This window comes from Bradysia coprophila, unplaced genomic scaffold (assembly GCF_014529535.1).
Source record: "Bradysia coprophila strain Holo2 unplaced genomic scaffold, BU_Bcop_v1 contig_24, whole genome shotgun sequence".
In the NCBI taxonomy this organism is placed as follows: Eukaryota; Metazoa; Arthropoda; class Insecta; order Diptera; family Sciaridae; genus Bradysia; species Bradysia coprophila.
Genome location: NW_023503501.1, coordinates 4,168,764 through 4,191,455, shown reverse-complemented (window position 1 = coordinate 4,191,455; position 22,692 = coordinate 4,168,764). Strand labels below are relative to the sequence as shown.

Sequence of the window (22,692 nt, the reverse complement as noted above, 5' to 3'; positions counted from 1 at the left end):
ACCAAACGCGTGAATAGAATTTTTGCAGTGCAGAAATATTTTTCTTCTTTTGTCTTCTTGCTGTCCAAAAAGGAATTCGGTCCCTTTCTTTAGGCGACTGTTTCAAATAAGGCCCGCTGTACGAAAAGGTAGATACTATTTCCACCAGGTACAAATTAAAAAAGCTAAGAAATTGGAATTATTTTCTGGGTCACGAATTGGATCAACGCACTTCAAGCATGAGTGGTACTCAAAATATGGTACTGGAACTGGAGAGTGTATCGAACAAATTTTGGCACTGTAAATTTGGACAATTTTTTCATACAAAATAGTACTCTATTTGGCAGCGTCTATTTGGCCTGATCGAATCAAAAAGCGTTTTGATCAATTATAGATAAAAAATTTCGTAGTGACTATTCGCAGGCGCCTTATTATTACTAAAGATGCTATTGGCAGGCGCCAACTCTTTTACCTGTAACAGAAATGGCGAGAGTCGAGCGAGTGATTCTAATGCACAGAATGAAATTATCGTTAACTAAACACAGCTTTCGATTGGTCAACAACATCAATGTTCATGGAAGGTCTACGAGGAGAAACGATGAGATTCATGTGTTCAACCCGTACTCTGCAGCGACCCAAGCGAATGCAGCAATTATGCGTGCATCGAATGATTACAATGTGCTACCCCGGGACTTAAAAGAATTGACGAACCTAGCCAATTTCAAGATGAAAGTCAAGCTTTTAGTAATGGAACAAAGTGAAATAAGTATACTCTGTGATGTCTCCATTTTACTATATAAACTGAAAGGGTTAGATCTGTGATATTGAAGCAAAGAGAAATGAGAAGAGATAAAGAAAAAAATACTTTGTAATAGCTCACTAGCTCACTAGCTGCATTTCGGTATAAAAGCGTGAATTTTTTACCATTGATAAATATGCATTTGGGGATTCCAAAACGATTAGGAGACTTTGAAAAAGTGACCTCTAGCGCCATCTTCATCCGGTTGAAGTTTTCGATGCAGAGGTAACTTTGATGAATTTCTGTGTAGCGGGAATCGAAGCTACGCAGGTGATATTGGTCTCAAACGAAAGCTGAGGGTTCAAAGTTTTTTTTAGTGCAAAAAAATTTCACGTATTTTCCGATTTTCCCGCAATTTTTCCGAATTTTCTTAAAAATGATATTTTAAAACTGAGTTAAGTAATTTTTAAAATTGATTCAAAAAACTTTTTTTCTTCGCTATTATCGTTGCACGTTCAGTTTCCAAACTTTTAACGATGAAAAAGTTTTTGGATGTTCCGCAGCAGTGGTAAATAGTTTCAGTTTTCGTCGAATATGGCGAATTTTTTTCGGCGAAATTTTTTTTCGTAAATTTAATTAGACTAGTACTGGGAATGCTAGGCATGATCTAAAAACAAAATAAAACCTGTGCCAATTCCCGCAACCCCGAGGCTTCAGTGTTTATGTACATTGGTTTCTAGTCTTAAATTTTTATAAAATAAGAATCTGAAGCACATGTTACAGTCCAGATAGGTGGTTCTGACGACATACACCATAATAAAGTAAAGAGGATATTATAAAAGTCCATCAAAAGTTTACGTAACAATTTTCGAAATAACGAAACACATTTTTGTAACGAAGATGTAAGGTAAACAAAAGTTAGATGAGCGAAGACTGAAAAATTGGAAATATTTTATTATAAATCGAAGCGAGTCTCCAACGATTCATGAGACTTTTAAAACTAATAAAAAAAGATGAAAAGATGGAACACCTTGATAAATGCAATGGTCAGCAGTCAGCCGTCAATAAGTTGATATACAGATATAAAATACTGAAACTGCATTCCGGGAATTATGCGATTATACTGCAATGTGTGTTATTGGATACGTGTGTTCGCTAGCTTGCTCTTATAATATAATATTCGATCAATCCTTCTTGTCCTGCTCGGTTTAATATCATTTTTTATAACAAAAATATAAAACGACAAAATGGTGTATTGGATAAAACGTTTCCTGGGAGTATAAGCGGAGTAAGTAAAATATTATTTATTTAACTCGGATTGAAGCAACAACAAGCAACATTTACACATATGTATGTATACACCCAGCTAGCAAACCCCTATCAACTGTGTGCACATAAACAGAGTACGATTCCTATGGGAACAGTTGTCTTTATTATTATGACCAAGTATTTATGATTCTCTTGTTAGAATATTGTTATGGGTTTATGTAATTTGTGTGCCTGTTACATATTCTATGCTCGTCATATATTTATGCTGTATAATGCTTATACCGATTATTTTATTCGAACGAACGCCTAGGTCGACAGAATTGAAAAAGCCAAGTGCACAGCGAGTTTGGTGGAGAGAAGATACGCAATAATTTTCTTGTTCAGGGCTTTTTATGGGGTTTAGGCACTGCAAAAATCTAATAAAATTTTGTACGAAATTATCCCAACCCAAGCGCTTATAACAAAAATTATGTGTGCTGTATAACAATACATATTGTACAATACCCCATACATGATATGGTTACACAAAATATATATAGTAACATCGAATGGGACCCCTTTTGTTTTTCACATAATTTTATGATTATGCTGACAATTAACGAAATTTAGCGCGCGTTATGTTAATATTGATACAATAGTCGTTATTTCGCCTCATTATACTTTGTTTTTTATACACATGAAACAATGTTTTCGGAGCGGAAAAACCATGGGTATGGCAACAGCAGATATATATATTGTGATACCATGCGAAAAATTTGCTCAGACAATCGGTTATAGGGATTGCCTTTCAATTTAAGCATCAATGATGTGGCTATTTGAGAATATATCGAAACTTATTAGTTCGAACGATGATGATGGCAAAAAAACGATACTAACATTCGACAGCCGTTAACACTATGACAAACGAGATGGAAGACTCGGTTCACCTTGAGACGGTCTGAAAAGAGCGTTTTTGATCTACAGTTTTGTAAACATCAATTTGAAGAAGAAGACAAAAAATTGTAGAAGAAACATACAGGTGTGCCGGTCGAGATTTATACTAAGTCCGCCCGAGTATACCGAGTCAAAATTTAAGAACTCAAACACGCGAGGCAAGTTCGTCAAACCAGAAACAGTTTCTTATGCCACGCATACATTGACAAAGTTAAGGTTTATTATAATAGAGGTTTTGCAGACCAAGGCTGTAAACTTTGCGAATGTCACGTAGATGAAGATAAGCAGAAGACATCAAGATTGTATATGGGAAGATTACGCCGATCGCTATTTTTTTGCACTGAATCCACGCGTTTGGTGCCAAGGTTTTATATGAGTAGGTTACACTGACCACTGGGATCGCGAAAATCCACTGAACATACGAAATTTTAAAGTGATCACAGTTCAGTTATAATTTCGTACTGAAATGCATTTAAAGTTACCGGTAGCCGCAATTTAATTTCCAAAAAAAATGCGTTCAGCGTAACATCTTCATATACACAACCTTGGAAAGCTCTGCACACAAGAATCGATTGAATCCGATACTTCAAATTTTTGATGAGAATTCACATTCAAACGTTTATATGTCCGTTGCTTTTCATGGATTAGAGCCATTTTTTGCTGGAATTTCATATTTTAATGAGTTGAAACCAAACAAATAGCCGAGATGAGTGTGTATTGGGTCTATGTTGTTTTTAGTTTCGGACGCACATCTCTTAAAGATGGGTATACCAGGATCAGACAATTAGCATATTAAATTTAACCGGTTATTGATAAATAATAATTCACCTAAGTCATTTTAATTTGAATATATTGTCCATCAGTCTTAATTTATATGGTTGCTTGTGATGAACACTTCGTTCATAATAATGATTGTGTTTGTGAGTCTCTTTTCTTAAAAAAAAATACGAACAACAAAATGTTTCATTAAAGAAAATTATTTCAGTCGTTTGTGCTGACTATACTTCCGTTAATATCCGCTCATCAAAGCACCGATACCATCTATATTTCCCAATTAGAGAAATGCTTAAGAAATATCGAACTGATTCCAAGAAATGTTTCTGCAAATTTCGATATAAAAATTGAAAAGAATCATATTCAATTAACGGTTCGCAATGACGACAAATTCGATTATTACGAAATGAATTGGAAAGGATATTGCTGCTATATAGCTAGAGGATTGAACGTGACGCCAATACGCACCGAAGAGGAACAGGAAAATTGTGACAAGTAAGACAAATGAAAAGGGTTCTGACCAGTTACTGTGGGAAAATTTATTAGATCAATAAACTTCATAACTCTTCAATATTAACATAGCAGCTAAGTACGAAACATTTTTTTCTAAAATAAATTCCACAAATAGCATAGGTTAAAAATAGGTTAGAGACTGCTCACAAAAGAACAGGACATCCCCGACGAAGGGGAAGATGTCTGGCAAAGTGTGATACGTCGTATTGGATTAATTTGTTCAAAAGGTCTAAAAATTGAAAGTACATCCTTGATGGACACTTTACATACTCGATTGTATCATCAAATTCACGAATTCACTGCGACGTCGGCTTCTGTCAACATGATATTATTAACACAGTTCATGCAGTTCATATTAATTATTACAGTAATTTGACAACCATCAAGACTATTCAATATTTATAACAGATAAGCTAGTGACGCACAATTGGGAAGAGTCGACTCGCGTGGTTAGGCTTGATTTCCATTTAACAAAAAGGCACTCCGTGTGAGAGACAAAATTGTATTTTTTTAAATTTTTGCTTTGTTTACTTGCCTGCTCGCTCTCACACGGAATTCTTTTTGTTGAGTGGAAACCATACTTAATGCTGAACAAACACGAGACATAGAAAATATGTTTTCATATTTGCTTTCATTGACAGATGCACCAAACGCGATTTCGAATGTCTCGTGTGTGTTAAGCATTAAAAATTAACGCAATAGTGCATCGACAGCTTATGTCAAAGTACACTGAATGAGTACAATTATCTGCACAGTTATGCCGCTGGCGAAAAAATGGATTTCTATAATTACCGATGTGCGTACGAAATTTTCGATGACAAAAGCTACAGTCTAATGGTCATTCATCCCAATGAAGGATCAGCGGAAGCTGATGTTTACAGAGTTCATAAAGGAACAGGAGAGATTCATTACAGCAATTATGAGCAATTCTATTCAGACCGTATATATACATTCGCCATATCTCTGAAAATAAACTTTTCTTTTATGGATCGTTATCATTTTCCACAGTTGAACTGCGTGTTCCACATGACGAATCAGATGACGTTGACCAGTTTCTAACCGAAATTAATGAATGTCTTGATAAACGGAACAGTATACCGGAGAGCTTACCAATTACATTCGGTATTACCAAGCGAAACAGTCACATCGAAATACTAGCACAGTATGAGAATAGATTCGATTTCTATAAAATAAATTGGGAGGGAGTTTATTGCCACCGAGAAATAGGTGAACATCGGAAGTCAAACGCCACTGTGAAAGTAGATAATGGACGTTGCGATAAGTATGAGCCATTTATCGGTGAATGGTTCCATTTTGTTCTCATGACTCTTCTTTTACATGGAATCAAAATAGTCGGCCATTGTCGACACATCATGGTTATGGTACTTTTGGCTGTGCTTATGATATCTGGACAACCGTTTATGATAATGACGACTACATTGTATTTTACATTGAACAAAGCACGGACGGTACTTTAGGGTCCAACGCTTATGTCATCAATATGTCTACAAATAAAGTCGTTTTCCATGATTTTATCGATAGTTTTACCGGTGGTAATGGATGATGTGCACGAAGATTTGAATTTAGAACTTTTCTCAAAAGTTTGTTTCGATTTTTTCCAGAATCAATATTTGAGGAATACAAGAAGCATGATTCCACCATTTCACTCAAAGAGTGTACCAATAAGCAACTACAGTTACCAGAGCATGTACCGTTTAAATTTCAAATGATAGCGAAGAATCGTACGACGGAAATTTTGATTTCTTACGGAAACAAAATCGATTATTATGACATCTCCTGGAACGGCACCGTTCGAACATTTGAGCGACGTTTAGACGATATTCCGGTGAAGAAGTTGGACGAGTTATCGAATGATTGGGAAGACGCCGATGAAGAGTTCCAATGTCCTTACAGCATAGTTGACGATCGGGATTACTCAGTTCTGGTTATCGAAAGTACCACATCCGAGGGCTATGCATATGCCATAAATAAAGAATCAACGGCAGTGTCATTCAAGTTCTATCCGAACTATTATCACGAATGTAAAATTTGTTATTCCATTCGATGAACATGGTTAAAACACAAATCATTTTAGGTCAATTGGAAGTGCCTCAATCTAAGATAGATGAAAGTGATGAATTCGACGATGAAATCGAGAATTGTGTCAAACGGCACAACTTAATTCCTAGTGTCATGAATGCATCCATTGTCCGGATAAACAATCACATCCGCATTACTGTGTACTATGACGGGAAATATGATTACTATGAGATAAATTACAAAGGATTTACATGTTATGTCGAGCGGGAGTTAACTGAACCCATAAACCGAACAGTGGAAGCTGCTGTACAGGATTGCGAAAAGTTAGTAGATGATTTCGTTGCAAAAGATAACTTTACGATTGTTAGTGAATGCCTAACTTCATTTTAAGACGATTTCATCGCTTGAAAAAACATCGCATGAAAAAACATCGCATGGAAAACATCACATAAAAACATCGCATCAAAAAACATCGCATGGAATACATCGCATGAATTAGCTTATAGTGAAGTTAGGCATGTACTAACAGTTGACATTACGAAGTGATTGTTTTTTTTTTAATAAATTATAATTTTCGTTACAAAAGACGCCGCATAACGCCATGTATCGACACTGTTCACACTTTCAGTTGTGGTCTGGAAATTCTACATCCAGCAAACGATCATTATGTTGCCTTGAACATACTATCTGGTCCATTTGATGCAAGTACATCATACTGGGGTTCATATACATATTTACTTGATAAGGGAACGAGTGAGGTGGATTATAGACGGTACGACCAATATAATAAAGGTAAATGTTACGGCCGTGATTGTCTGTGACTACTGATCATCTAGATAAAACAATTTTTAGATGAAATATTAGTGAAACAATCAGAATCGGATAAAAGTGCGGTGTACGTGACTGAATTTGAAGAGTGTCTCAATTTGAGGCATGCAATACCAAGTGATTTACCATTGAAATTCAATGTAACTAAGGCAAACAACCATATTAACATATTGGTGTATGACGACGGTAAATACGATTATTACGAACATAATGTGAGAGGTGAAGCGTGCTACACAGCCGTCAGAAAAGCTATGAATCCAACCCGAACATTCGAAGAACAAATGAAATGCGATGCGTAAGGTTTTATATCACACACAGAAAGAGAGTGGCATAAATTTTTAAATTTTCTCTTATATTAAATTGGAACATAAAGGCGGAGACTTAAGGGTTCGTTGAAACCGTACACGGAAACATATCAGCCAGAATTCCGTTGTGGTTACGAAGTAATTAAAAACGAAACTGCCGTAATAATTTTTGTTCATTCCACCGACGGTGTGTACGAGTACAATGTGGATAGAGGCAGTGGAAAGACGGAATTGTATCTGTACGCAGTGTTTGGTGAATGTAATTTTTTCCGTTCAGTCTTAGATTGAGAGTGACGTAGCGAATGTTTCCGGTAATGACAAAAAGAGAATTGTCAGCTTAGAACTCTCGACATTTGGAGCTAAATATCGGTTCGTGATATAATATCAGGTTTCTGATTAATGATTGTCATTGGGTTTCAAGTGGTTCCCGAATTGAATTGTGTTCTCGCTATATGTCTTTGTTGTGGTTAATCATTCAAAGCGTATCAGATCAATCCACTATTGAAGTATCTGCTCTCAACGCAAGACAATTCTAAACCATGAAGTGACTATTTACACGCAAATGCACCCGAGTTGGGTGCGAATAGTCCTAGAAAGAATATTTGTAGGCATAGAGCAACAGTTAATTTGATTGTTCGAACATGTCCAACATAATCGGAAACAAACGATTTTACTTTGGGACATTGTAGCTTTGCCACAGAAAAATCGTTTGTGTTGGACATTCATTTTCTGTTCGAACAATCTGACGTTTCCAAATAATTGGGTGTTTCGTCAATTTCGGGGAATGGGTGCAAAAGCAAATAGTGCACCCCTGATAAAACCGAGGGAAAACTTTCAACCTAATGTGGTCGATTGAACCAAGAGTTGACAAAAGTGGTCAAAGATATATTGGGGAGGATCACTAGATCTCGATTCATTGAATTATATACCTGAGGCATTCGTGATGTCACTTCACAATTATCATTTCAAAATTCAAGATCCAAAATTCAAAACTTTTAGCATTTGTCGAACAGCAAATTAAATGCCAGAAAAAGAAACATGTCGCCGATTTCGACATTCCTTTACAAGTGACAATGAAGCCGAAAAACCTGGACACAAATGAGAATTATTTGGAAATTTTGGTAGAATATCAAGGACTTTACGATCTTTACGTAACGGAAGAGTCTGGCAACGTTCGGTACACGGAAATGCAATTGGCGCACCGACCTAACCATTCACTTTCTGTCTATCGGAATAAGACTCAGTAAAACAAATTAAAATAATTATTTATGCAACAAGAATCGTATGAAGGCATATAATCGCACTAGATGTCGATTGACAAGCCGAGACGAAGCCGATAATACACCAGCATACGATTCGTGTCGTGTACAAAATTTTATGCAATTCTGTGACGGAATGAACGGTTTCTATACCAAAACACGGAAACAACATTATACAACACAAACCATATCGCTTACAGATATCGCTAACGTTTGCCACAGGTAGTGACAAAACCGTTCTGAGGAGAATCATAAGCAAAATGTAATTGAAGTGAAAAAAATGTTTACGATTTTTGTTGTCTGTAACATTTGCATTGTACTTTAGTCTTTCTCAGGGTATGCACAATTGGAGATATTTATTATTGTAGTATTTTCATAATAGCAGAAAGCAGCTCAAATATTCTATCGTTGATGTTACTTCGGGAGTTTCTCTTGTTAACACTCTAGAGCGCAAAAAAACCTTTGTGTAAAAATCTTCCTCATTACGATATCAAAGAGGCAAAACACATTTCAATTCCGTCACAGAATTGCATCAAACATAGTTACAAGCTACAACGCTTGACAATTTTATATTTATTCAACTCTCTCCCTCTGCCAACAGATGCCAACAAAATGTGGAATTCCGACTATATAACATCAAAAACTTTCGATGTCCATTAAAAGTTGTGGAAAATATGAACTACGTGAATGTGTCGGTGAACGCTTTTCACTACGAAAACGTTTATACCATTGACAAATCAAACAACGCTATAAAATACTTCAAAGTGAAAGATAATTTAATTTTATCAAATTTACCGATTCCAGGTTTGATTATAGCATATCGCAAACCGTTTTCATCAAAAATGATAAATTCCCCGTTTTCAGATGCTAAATTAAATTACATTTCCGATGTGGATGAATGCATGGACATTTTATTAAATTTGACCGGCCCATTTCCTGTGGATGTAGTTCGAAATAAAAATTTTCTACGAATTTCGGTGGAATTTAACGGAACTTTTGATGTATACGAGACCACTTCATCGGGCAGAGAAATGTGCCGAATGTATAGAAATTTGTTGGAGAAACCACCCATTGCTATGCAATCGTTAGAAGACATTTATCCAGATTGTGTAAGGTAGGAGTACCAATATCGTTTCTATTCGGTAGACTCAAACATTTAATCGACACCGCAGCTGCGATGAACCAGCATTCACCTTCACCTGTCCTTCATTCATTGTGAACGAGGACGAGAATGAAATCACTTTGAAGATTTCATATGGTCCTGGTTTCGGCTTGGCGACAAACACGTACACACTTTTAAAGGGGTCCGGAGAAATATTCTTCGGTGTCAGTGGGTCATTGGGCCCTCCAAATTTGAGCAATGTAATTAAATCCTTGGTCGGTTAACATTTTAGACAATGTGGGATGGCAGGATTACCATTTATAAATAAAACGTTTAAAGTCACTTGAGCTGTTTTTCCGTCCATTAATAATCAACTTTCGCTATGGGCAAACAATAAAGCAGAATTCTTTGGATGATTCTACGTTCTTAGATGAAATGCAGGTTTAGAAGACAATGAATGGGAGATTCTAATAATATTTTAACAAGTCGAGAGAGTTGCATCCGTGGGTCGAAATGCGAATTCAAATGTCCGAATACAGTAGTTTTTCATGGTAGGGTGATACACAGTACCGGACTGGCCCCATGGGCGTTCGGGCGATTCCCGAAGGGCTTTTTGATTTTTGTATGGATAAAGAATAACGATGGGCCTTTTGAAAAATTTCTTCATACAACGCCCGAAGGGCTTTTTGGAGCCAGTCCGGCACTGGTGATACACCCTGAATTTCTCCGGCATTAAGCATTAAGGAGTGATATTTTTAATTTTTCGAAAAGTCGCCCATTTGCCTACATAATTTGGCTAAGATGTACGCCTAAATGTTAAAAAAAAGTGCTTCAAGTTCGTTTCAATTCTTTCAATTCTTTGAATGAGCTACTACAAAAGATTTTAAATTTTCCCGCACAAAAGATAAACTATTCTTTGATTACGACATCACACTGTCAATTTTACCGCAAATTCCTACAAAGTATGTGGTCTGCTCTCTGACTTCTTTCTCCTCTCAAAAATTATTAATAATACTTTTATGAAAGCAAGCTACCTTGCTTTGTAGTTAGGTTAGCTTTGTTTGTAGTAATTTATGTTATCGAAAGTTCTTTTGTTGTGACTGAATCTGCAATTTCAATTTTATAAAAACCAAATTTCCTTTAACCTGAAAACAATGCACCAATTACCCATCTGGATTTCTGATACTACCATTGACCATTGAGGAGTAGGTGTTCCATTATGGTTCGAAAGTTCGTAAGTATGGCAATTTCGGAATTTTTGACATTTCTCTCATACATTTTACGTCAAAAGTGTACGAAAGCGCCATCTCAACGAACCATAATGGCGTATCATACATTCGAATTGCACTTATAAAAACCATTTAATAAATCCAAGTAAGATACTTTTCATGTCACTGTCAATTGAGTCTACAGTCCACTGGACAGTGCAAATGCTGGTGCGTCGCATGAAAAATAAAATGTTGCCTCTCTAAAATAATTGCCATATTGCCATATTATGTCTCGTTGAATGCATTTTATATAAAATCGGTTTGAACTATTTTCAATCGCTCAGTTCTTTTATTCTTTGTGGTTTTTTTTGAGCAATTAGTGCAATTTGTTTGGAAAAACCATATTTTTTTCGTAGAGACTAGGACTATACAATCCAGTTTGTTTGATGAAAAATATTAATTTATATTTTGTGTATCCGAACATCATCGAACAGCATTATTATACGCTCGAAAGATGGCAAAAAAATGAAAACAAAAAATATTATTTTTAACACAAAAAAAAAACTGTAAAAACTAAAAAGGAAAAATAAAACTGGTAAATTTTTCCAATATCCAGTAAATCGTACCACATTACAACGTAAAAGAAAAGTTGAACAAGCAATTTTCTCCTAGTTATATTTTGTTATGTGTGTGTTCCTTGGGAGAGAAAAAAATATTAAATGTTTTACAACGGAAAACTTGACTAAAACTTATGTCATTTATTTGTGATAGCAGTCCGGGGACTAACAAAACTTAAATTCACAAACACATAACATAGTTATAGGTCAAAACGGAATATTTAATGTGCCAACGTTTAAAAATCCCGCACGATTTTAAATATTCCCTTTCAGACATTTAAAATTTTAATTTCCCATTAACAAAATCATATTTGATGCTTGTCCAGCAGTACAGCAGGAAAAATAGATGAATTCTCGTTGAAGTACTAATGTAGTACCTGCGGCTTTGCTCGGGATTATTTTAATGACAAAATATTCAAATATTGTTACGCTTCAAAAATGTTTTCACGCGCCAAGTTGTGTGTGCACTGTATGTAGCTTGTGTTTGAATTGTTTTCAATAAAAAGGTATAGATTAAAGAATTTGTTTGTATTGTCCGTTGACAAATGGACCTGGTTGAGAGGTTATGTTGATCGCTTGGTGAAAAAGGACTTAATCTAGTACAAATTAAAGACCTTGCACATATGTTTGACATAGGTTTCTTCCAAGGCCGTTCAAAATGTCAATCGTCATCCACAGAGAAGCCAACACAACCTCAACTTGAAGTTTTAACGAACAAATTTGTTTAAGTTGCGGTTATGTTTGCTTCTGTGGATGACGGTCGGTTGTTTTCGGCCTGTCAAAATTCGTTTTTACCGTACGATGGAAGAAACCTATTGCAATGTGGGCAGCATAGATAAACTCAATTTCAAAACCCACCGAAAAACCGTGCTTCCATATTGATAAAACAAACACATATTGAACGAGCCAATCTCAATGAACGTCAAGTTGAATCAACGCAAGGTATGGTCGAATGTCAAACTTTGTATGTAGCGGAGGACATAACGATTTCTTACAAACAAACTCACCTCCCACACCCACTGCGCACTATCAAAAATCTTTTAGAGCTAATCAGTCTAATCAATATATCTAGAACTACGAAAGAGCCTTGTTCCGAGACACCTTCAAAGGCTTTTGAGATCCCGGCAAATGCTGAAGTTCTTGATCCGAAGGATGCTGAGCCATGGAGAATGATGGAATTTTAGGAACCAACCAACTACTACCTTCGTCATCCCATTAGGACAGAAGATAATCCAAAAAAACTGAGTTATCCATTAAAATCCCAGAATTCTAGAACTGGGAAGATGCTGGACCATGGGGAATGTTTGAATTTTAGGAACTAGTACTCTACCAGGTCAATAATCCTAAAAGTACCATAGGAAAACCCAAAAAAATTCAGGTACGTCCGTTAAAACGTTCAGTTCTACAATTGGGAGCGGGAGAAAGAGGCCAGGATTATACGGGTCTGTAATTCTTCCTTATTTAACTTGACAAATGTAGTTCTTTCAAAAAATCCCTGAAAAATCAAAAACATGTGTCCTATTATCCTATCAGGATAATAAGCTAGGATGTCAGGGATTATTGAGGATTTATGAAATTTTGGGTACTTTGTGCTGGAGAACTTTTGAAAGTTCCAAATCCAGAACACATTCAAAAATTTCATTGAAAAGTCGCAAAATTCCAGAGTTCTGACTGGTGGACCCTCTGGATGAGGAACTGGGGACATCATTTACAACAGAAAAAACTTTATGTATCATAACAGCAAGTTTCCTAACAAAATAAAAATTTAACTTTTGTGAAAATTTTGAAAATTATTATTTTTTTTCATTTCTAGCATTATATGGTGGGAAAGCGGAAAATCGGTTCCAGATCCGCCACCATTAAAGATAGGAAGTGTGATATCTTATTTCCGTAGAGAATTTCATGACGAACAAACCTTCCGAACATCGTTTCTTTGTAAAAATAAAATTTCACGAGTTATCTCATTTTGAAACTCAATTTTTTTCTGACATTTCGGAAAAGCTCGGAAAAGTCCAAGGAAAATAGAAAATTTGGAAAACCAAAGTGTGTAAAAAAAAACTTTGGACTTTCCTCTTTCATTTGAGCTATATATAGCTATGGTAGGAGTCATGGCGGCTTCATAATAATTCATTAAACGTACCTCTGCACCGTAAACTTTAAAGAGATGCGAGGAGAAGGGGCGGGGCTAAAAATTTTGGTTACACATCGCATTAGACTCTGGAAGTCCACATTTACCGATGGTCAAATTTGCAGACCTTTGTCACAAAATACACTATGCAATTGTGTTTTGTATGGTGTGTAACAGGGCCTACTTTTTAGAAACTTTTAGAGAAAATCGAGAAATTCAAGAAATTTTGAGAAATTCAAGAAACTTCGAGAAATTCAAGAAATTCGAGAAACTTCGAGAAATTCAAGAAATTTCAAGAAACTAATTTCTCAAGTTTCTTGAAGTTTCTCGAATTTCTCGAATTCGAGAAAATTCAAGAAATTCGAGAAATTTCGAGAAATTCAAGAAATTAGTTTCCAAAAAGTAGGCCCTGGTGTGTAACCTCTACTATATAGTCGATTTCCTGATTTGGTGTCGGAAACATTCGGTACTCATTGGTGTTGAGTACCGAATGTTTCCGACTCTCTAATTTAACAGAAAATTGAATTTTTACCGAACTCATGCAGTTTAATTCAGTGTGGTGACCGTAATAGTAAATTGGTAAAATTCTTAAAAATTCGGGAAAAATAAAAGCTACAAAAGTAAAGAAACTGCATCGCCTTTTCACCGCGACAAATGATTTCTTCAAAACCAATATTTACTGAATTCATGTCGCTGGTTATTTCAATTTCCCTTGTATTGGTCCAATGGGCAGCATACAACAAAACATTTAACTGATTATGACATGATCATACCAAATAAATTGTCATATAGAACACTAAATTAATTATTATAGTCCCAGAACCATGTAGGCTCGTATAGCTACATTACTTTGAGCTCTGCATGAGTTTGACCGCATGCACTTTGAAGTTTGAAGTATTTGTATTACGTGTGCGTGACAACACAGAGAGCTGTTTGTTCATGTGTAAACGGTATTTGAAAGACGAAATTTGATGCAATAGAAGGACTTTGTCAATTTTCGTCCATTCTCCACACTGTTACCCGAACAATACTTGCACCAAATTAATGTTAAAACGAATGCTTTTCCGTTCAGCCTATCGATACGTACGAGCAATTAACATTGGTCAATCGAATATATCTACACACAAAATATTAATTTTGCATTTATGCCCAATAGGCCTTTTAACCCAATAATGAAATATTTAAATTAACAATTGAATTCAGTTTAATAGCAAATATTTATCTTAAAACATGTACCAACGCATCTACACGTATATGGTGCATAGTATGTCGGGATTGTATGCATTTTCAACGCATGCATGCATATTTATTCCAAAATGTGCATAGGGTAAAACATCTAAATACCACTAGTGCTTATTCTAATCGAACCTCCGAATTCTTTCGTTTAGGAGGCTTGCAATTGAAATTCTTATAGTGATGATGACCATGATCTTTTGTTACTAGGCTCGTAATTGGGGGAGGCTCGGATTGAGATGTTTTACCCTACATAAATAATATATCCCTGGCTTCGGAAATATGAATAATTCAACCTCAGCTTTATGTGTAGTTATGATTCAAGCGAGAATATTGAAGTTATTGTTCAATGCACATAGAGGCACACAAATAAAGCATGCAATTTAATTTTATAAAATCAATTTTCACTGAAATATTGCCCGAAATCGCCCACGGAGAGAGAAAGAGAAAGAGAGAGTGCGACAGAGACCGGTAAGCTGTATACAAAACCAATTGTACATACAATTTAATTTAATTATTTTCCAAATATTTTTCCGATTTTATTATTTTATCGCACCTCGTACACATAGCAGGGAGGCACCTACTTGTGTGTTTTCAAATGTGTAAATTGAATTTATTTATTTTTTGGCGCAGTACATTGAAATAACTTTGGATTTACTATTATTGAAATTCACTGTAAAATACTACATTCATATTATATGATGATAACGCGGACGTTCGTTAATATTAATTAGGAAAAAACTAGGCCCCACCTTTTGGGCGGGTCAGGTCCCTTGACTGACACTTTTCTAAATGTATTTTTGACGTATTCATGAAAACTTGTCACATTTAATACACTAGGTCCCACCTTTTGGGCGGGTCACGTCCCTTGACTGACACTTTTCTAAATGTATCTTTGCGTATTCATGAAAACTTGTCACATTTATTACATAATATATTTACTATATTAATGACTCCAGGCAAATGACAGGAAAATTTGTCAATTTTTTTTTCTTGGAAACCATCGAGAGTAAGGTGGAATTATTTTTGACCACTTTTTGAGCTCTCAATTTTCTTAAAAATTTTCAATTTTCAAGATTTTCAATCAACCTCAAATCATAAATAAAATAAGACTCGTGTAGATTACGACCCTCGCTGCGCTCTGGCCGTAAACTTCCCACTCGTATGAGCTGTCTATTATTCTGTTTGATTGCCCTTTTGTTACATCAGAGTAGATGCGAAGCTTGTTTTGTGAATGTGGAACGAGGACTTTTTCACAAAATAAAAAAGTGCGATAGATGTTCTTCTCTTACACTTTTGCGTTAAAAAAGAAAGTTCCCCGGTACTTAATATACCTTCACGTGGTGACATGGTAATAAATGAACTTAATGAGTTTTTGGTTCATCGTTAAAAATAACTCAGTTTACCAATATTTTCGGTAAATTGGTACCACTCTATAATGGTAAAGGGATTAAAAATATTTGTAAAAGGAGAAATTTATTGGTAGACCGAGAAAAAATAATCCCTCGATTTCCCATTCACAAAACCTTCAATCGTGAATAAAATGTCACGACTCGTGTGAATTACGGCCCTCGCTTCGCTCTGGCCGCAAACTTCACACTCGTAAAATTTTTACAATATTCTCTTCGATTCATTTAATTCCATGTATTTAAAAAAAAATCTTCAAAAATTAGTTGAGATAATTCAACTTTTTTATTAAAATTTCTTACACTTTTTAATCAGAGTGTGCTAATTTGATAACAGGCATTTTGCTGGCGTAAGATGTGGTTGTAAAGGGAGTAAAAAACTACCTACTTGATAAATGACAAACAACTTGATAGTCAACTATCAAATTCGTTAGTCTGCTATCAAGTTGTTAGTCAACTATCAAATTTGTTAGTCAACTATCAAGTTGTTAGGAAGAGATGTTTACAAGTTAGAAGATGGGCATCGAATGATGAAATTATTCTTCCTACTAGTTTCATGCACGTCGAAAACAAACTTATATGATTTACCCACACTACCAAACAAAATCAAATTTCATCAAAGTAATCTTTTTTAATTGAGGCTATGATCAACAGTATAAAATCCCGGATAGCTTCCAGATCCTCAGTCCTACATAGCCCATCTTCGAACTTAGCCTCGGGATTTTAATTCCACGTATTTAAAAAAAAATCATCCAAATTGGTTGAGAATTACTCAAGTTATCGTGCCCTCAACGATTTTTTGTTACCCACATTTAACGTTTTTCATAGCATTTCATACATTTTCAATCACAGTAAACCTTTTTGTTACCCACATTTTTCGGTATTGCTGGTGTAAGACCCTGACTTTCAGTCAAGGGAATAAGCTGCAGAGATGCGAAAAATTCACCGGTTCAAAGTTGACTTGTTGGTCGATCGATTCTTTACAAATTAATACGATACATTGCACAGATCTAGGATCTATGGTTTCTAAGATGATGGAAATAGCCTCTTTAACCTACGTCAAGAAATGCAAACTGACATGTTAAGGACAATCGATAAAGACTTCAGAAATGAATGACAAAGGAATAGATTCGATAGTATATGTGGAGCTGAAGCATTCACGAGGACTAAAAGCACATATTAATTCTTGAACATTCGCAATTCGGGCTTCTGTGTCTTTCTCATTGTATCTAGCAAGGATTCATAACCATGAAGTAGAATTTAAGAATTTAGAGGAAGTTTTATTTTTATAGTGTCTGTATGAAATTTCTGCAGGTTCAGGAATACGTAGAAGAAACAATAAAAATTAAAGGTGATGGCGTAAAAGCTGATGTAATAACAATTGTAATAATTGGAGTACTTAGTCATAAGAGCCTATAACTTAAGATTGTCTGTTTTAAAGACGCACACATATTGCTGTGATTTCATCAGCCTCCGCCGGCCCTGACTATCCGTTAAAACACGAGCTAAGTTTGACTCTAACAACACATAGCAACGAGACCTAATTCAAGTTTTCTTTTGTTCTTCTGTCAACTGTAACACTGACACTATAACAAAAGAAAAACCCTGAGCGTTAGCGTTAGTAGCGTTAGCAGAGTTCTTGACGCAGTTACTATTTCTTAAAAAGAAAGAAGCGACCAGCGCCCGGACCAAGGCAAATATATATAGGCGAACATTTCAACTTTTCCAAATTGACCAAAATCTAGAAAATTCCTTTTTGCTGATAATGAAAATAGGATTCAATGCTTCAACGTTTTACAGTCAAAATTTTCTTGATCGAAAGTTTTTGCGTACTCTCGCAGAATGCGTCAACAACAGCGATATCAGATGTTTTTGGGTGATTTGAATTAGGTCTCTTTCGCGTTGATATGAACAGTGTAGCAACGCGAAAGAGGCCTTTTTTGTCAGAATTTATAACTTCTCAAAATAATAAGCTCACCAGGTCTCTGAACGTTGTTTTGCGATCTTGTCATTTTGCTAAAATTACTTTTCACATTAACTGTTAAATGTTGAGAGCATATGGTCTATTATATTTATAGTATGTAAGACCAAGACAACACTCGTAAGGTGAACACACACAGGCTGTGTTGTTTTTCACCATTTTGCAATAAATTTCCTCCATATTTTTGCAGAACAAACAGGTTAAGAGCAGACAAAAACAACTATTAACGACTTATGTGCACAATGAAAATTACCTCGAAAAACGTTTGAGGGAGATTTATCGAATTAAAGGGATTAGCTACAATTTAAATGCTTTATTATCAACTAACAAATTACATTCTATCTCTCCTCACCCCTTATGGTTGCATTTCACAGCTCTCACACCGAAAAGAATCCAAATAAATGAACAATGCAGAGTAATCGTCATGAACGTTTAACAGTAAAATATTGGATAGATAATGACCAAAGATAAATAATTATTTATTATTTTATTGTGTATAGATGGTATATATTCGCCTACATATATGCGACTGTGATGGCTAGTGGAGTTATATTGTGCACATTGTCAAATGGACAAAAACACACTATCAATGTGACCATTCATATGAAAACACCTAAAATTGGTTTTAACTGAAACTGAAATGGTCATGACGGAAATAGATTTTTACTGGAACATGTCATATAAATCTAGATGCTGTTCCCTATTTTATTTTATTTTTCCATTCCACAAACATATTGCGTTTAATATCGGTTTTTGTTGGGGAATTTTAATTTGTTTTTGGTCACGCGTTAATTTCTCCCAGGGATTTTGGATGTTCAGGAATATATTTATAAATTCTATCGTGATAAATGATGTTGGATTTAAATTGCAAATACAGAAAGGATCAATGATTTACCATTGGTATATATGGAGTCTACAAAAGATTTTGGGAAATTAATATTTTCTTCGACATTCAATCATGTACTATCATAGAGGGCAAAAATCATCTCTCTCATCTCTCATCTCTCACACACGTTTTTAGACCCGTACGAAGTACTGGGGTCTTATAGGTTTACGCATACGTTTGTAACACGTCGAATTGGACTCCCTGAGTAAGGGGAAACCTATTGTGGTTGTCCAGAGATGCCAAATCAGCAAGAAAAAAAATGTCCGTCTGTCCGTCCGTCCGTCCGTCCGTCTGTCTGCACGATAACTTGAGTAAAACGCATCCGATTTTGAAAATTCTTTTTTTCCCCGTTTGGTAATGTCAAAAGACAGGCTAAGTTCGAAGATGAGTGATTTTGGATCGACCCCTCCTGAGCTGGGGCCCAATAAGTGCTTTACGGTTTTTCGAAGATATCTCCGGACATTTAAACGCTATACTCGTAAATGATACATCGAATGAAAGATATTTACAATACCGATCGACAAAAAAAAAGTTTATGGAAATCGGATGACCGACTTGTGAGTTAGACCCCTTGGTGTGAAACAGGCACAGGGCGGCAAGCAGTTTTTGCTTGTAGGTCGGCCAAATTTGAACATATTTCGTTCACCTCACAATTGGCATAATTTAAAATAAATAAAGCGAGTATTTGAATCGACTCCAAACGCATTTTTTAGTTTGTTTTCACGTAAAAATATTTCGTTCGTTTTAGCTTTATTAGATAGGATAGGTATTGACCGTACCAATCAGGGAAAAAAAAGTTAATGAAATTATGTTCTCCGGAGCGTGAGCTAGGTCTCTTGGAGTGAGCTCTTATCTGGCTACTCGGCCTTACAGTGAACGTGGAGTATTTTGTCAATATCTCGAGTAAATTTTGACCGAATTTCATGATTTTTTTTTGTTTGAAAGGTATTAACGAATGTAAAGCGTCGGTACTATTTTCGGTTTCCTAACAAAATGGCTGCCGGCGGCCATATTGGATTTTATTAAAAGTGATATAAAGTGGGAAAAATGATGCTTAGAGAGTTTCTGTTAACATGGAAATAATGTGTTAAGTGTGAGGGGTTTCAGGGATTCCATATATGGACATCTATATATACCTATATACAGCTATATTGAGCTATATACAGGCATATAGAGCTATATAATAGCATATTCCTCTGTGAAATGTTTATTTACAGTGAAATATAGGTAAATATAGCGGTATATAGCTGTTTAAATAGGAATTTATGAAATTTGACTTCGTACGGGGCTGTCTATATTGCCTCCGGCAATTTAATTGTATATGATAACAAGGCAAAGAGTGGATAATGTAAGTGATTTAAAAGGAAGAATAGTTTTTCAGCAGAGAAGAAAATGAAGTAAGAGAAATGAAGAGTTTCACATTAAAGGCTTTTGATACGAATAGGTGTTTCGTACGGGTCGGCGTTAGCTATGTTTATACTTTTAATTGTAACTTCATATCTAGGCCTCTGGTCTAGCAGAACCTATTTATTTCACTTTTTAAACCAATTTCAATATTTCACTTTCAACAATTATATTCGCAGCTAGCGTCATAATGCAGCAGCCATAGAACATCCCGTGTCCATGAAGGTGCAAAAGATGTCTTGGGTGATTTGGAAAGATCTTGATACACAGATTACGAAAAGTTTGGGTGCCAGGCAGAAATGTGGTCAGTTTTCGAGAAAAGAGTGGGGAAGTTTGGAGTGCAGTGCTTCAGTTTTTGACCGTTTTGGTCCACTTCGAACCAAATTAGAGCAAATATAAATAGTGGAATCGACAGAGAATTGAATTTGCTACATCAAGGAATTTTTTTCAGATTTTTAGATTTCACAGGGTGGGCAAAAGATGCGGTCAAAGTCGAAAATATTTTTAAACACCAATATTTTCACTGTTTTTTACACTTTTCAGGTAGAAATAATATTTTTTGATTATTATAATGTTCTATATTATTGTTGCCTGGAAAATTCTCTATGAATATAGGGTGTTTCAAATGCAATAAAAGTTACCAAAGTCTTTAGTTAACTGCACCCTTGCTGTACTGTTACTAGTGCATCCTTAGCGTTCACTACTTAAAGTACCTTGCTAGGATGCCATTGCTAGAATGCCCTTGCCCTTGCTAGGATGTCATTGCTAGAATGCCCTTTCCGATTGACTCTCCCAGTGTCTTTAGTCAACTGTACTCTTACCGGTATCTTTAGTTAACTGTACTCTTACCAATGTCTTTAGTTAACTGCACCCTTAACTGTACCCTTACCAAAGTCTTTAGTTAACTGCACCCTTGCTGTACTGTTACTAGTGCATCCTTAGCGTTCACTACTTTTCGATACGAACGGAGTTATCCTCGATATACGCAACACTTTCGTGCAAAACGGAGTTGCCTGTGATGGAATGAGTTTTCGTGTCGTAAAGTAATTTGGTGTTTTTGGAAATGGAATTTGGATAAGTGCAATTGGGATGAATTCAATTTGGATGGATGTGGCTTGGATGAATGCAGTTTGTTTGAAAAATGGTGAGATTCTTTCGTACTTTTTGTTAGTTTGATTTTCTTCTGGTTACGTTTTTGCTTTTACTTGATTTTTTGCTGCGTCTGGGTTTTGAATTTCTTAGCAGCGTTCCAAATTTACCCGTATTTCAATCAGTTGATGAATAATTCTCTAAGTAAATTTTCAAACACTTGTTCAATCGAAAGTTTTACTGTCGCTGTCTTGGGAAGGGATCAGTGGAAACAACTGATGATGGATAGATCACGCTATCCTCAGATCGCCACTGAATCCTGAGGTCGAAACAGCTCTGTCGTCTTTGTTGAAATCACTTTACGTGAACCATGAGTGGGTAGGGAAGAGCAAAAGCTCTGTTTGTTTTCTTTTCTATTATTATGTTTCGTTGTGTTTTAGCAATTCGTCTATAGGCATTTCAGCTGGGGGTATTTCTAGTGATCCCAAACGTCCTGTATAAGGATGCAACGCTTGATCTACACAGGATATTCACTCAACGATTGAATGAAATGTCTGTCCCCCTTAGTACAAATAACAAAGAATGAAGAGTGGGGAAGTTTGGAGTGCAGTGCTTCAGTTTTTGACCGTTTTGGTCCACTTCGAACCAAATTAGAGCAAATATAAATAGTGGAATCGACAGAGAATTGAATTTGCTACATCTAGGAATTTTTTTCAGATTTTTAGATTTCACAGGGTGGGCAAAAGATGCGGTCAAAGTCGAAAATATTTTTAAACACCAATGTTTTCACTGTTTTTTACACTTTTCAGGTAGAAATAATATTTTTTGATTATTATAATGTTCTATATTATTGTTGCCTGGAAAATTCTCTATGAATATAGGGTGTTTCAAATGCAATAAAAGTTACAGGGTGGTTCTAAATATGGTATATAGTGTGTTTACTGAGGAACAGTGATTTTTATTTCTAACCCATTTTATGGCAGCTTTGTGTGTGGATGT

General features: G+C 35.6%; 1 protein-coding gene across 3 annotated transcripts; it reads left to right on the top strand.

The window, feature by feature from the left end:
- The first annotated feature begins 3,802 nt into the window (after window positions 1–3,802).
- LOC119077848 lies at window positions 3,803–10,076 on the top strand. Of its 3 annotated transcripts, XM_037185172.1 has the most exons (14): window positions 3,803–3,840; window positions 3,906–4,189; window positions 4,963–5,147; window positions 5,216–5,489; window positions 5,561–5,760; window positions 5,830–6,249; window positions 6,303–6,570; window positions 6,834–7,039; window positions 7,100–7,370; window positions 7,449–7,639; window positions 8,380–8,623; window positions 9,241–9,443; window positions 9,504–9,753; window positions 9,812–10,076. In XM_037185172.1, the coding sequence occupies exons 1-14, from the start codon at window positions 3,808–3,810 to the stop codon at window positions 10,023–10,025; spliced, it is 3,243 nt and encodes a 1,080-aa protein (XP_037041067.1). In that variant the 5' UTR covers window positions 3,803–3,807; the 3' UTR covers window positions 10,026–10,076. The 3 variants fall into 3 exon arrangements, with proteins under 3 accessions (XP_037041067.1, XP_037041066.1, XP_037041068.1); XM_037185171.1 differs by having other exon boundaries at window positions 9,241–9,753; XM_037185173.1 differs by having other exon boundaries at window positions 9,241–9,748; window positions 9,812–9,863.
- Window positions 10,077–22,692: the final 12,616 nt, after the last annotated feature.

Bases quoted from the DNA above. Each gene is read 5' to 3' on its own strand.
- LOC119077848 (XM_037185171.1), top strand. From the start codon at position 3,808: ATGAACACTTCGTTCATAATAATGATTGTGTTT. The intron at 5,148-5,215 runs GTATATATACAT...CATTTTCCACAG, and splicing joins TGAGCAATTCTATTCAGACC to TTGAACTGCGTGTTCCACAT. The intron at 9,754-9,811 runs GTAGGAGTACCA...TCGACACCGCAG, and splicing joins ATTTATCCAGATTGTGTAAG to CTGCGATGAACCAGCATTCA.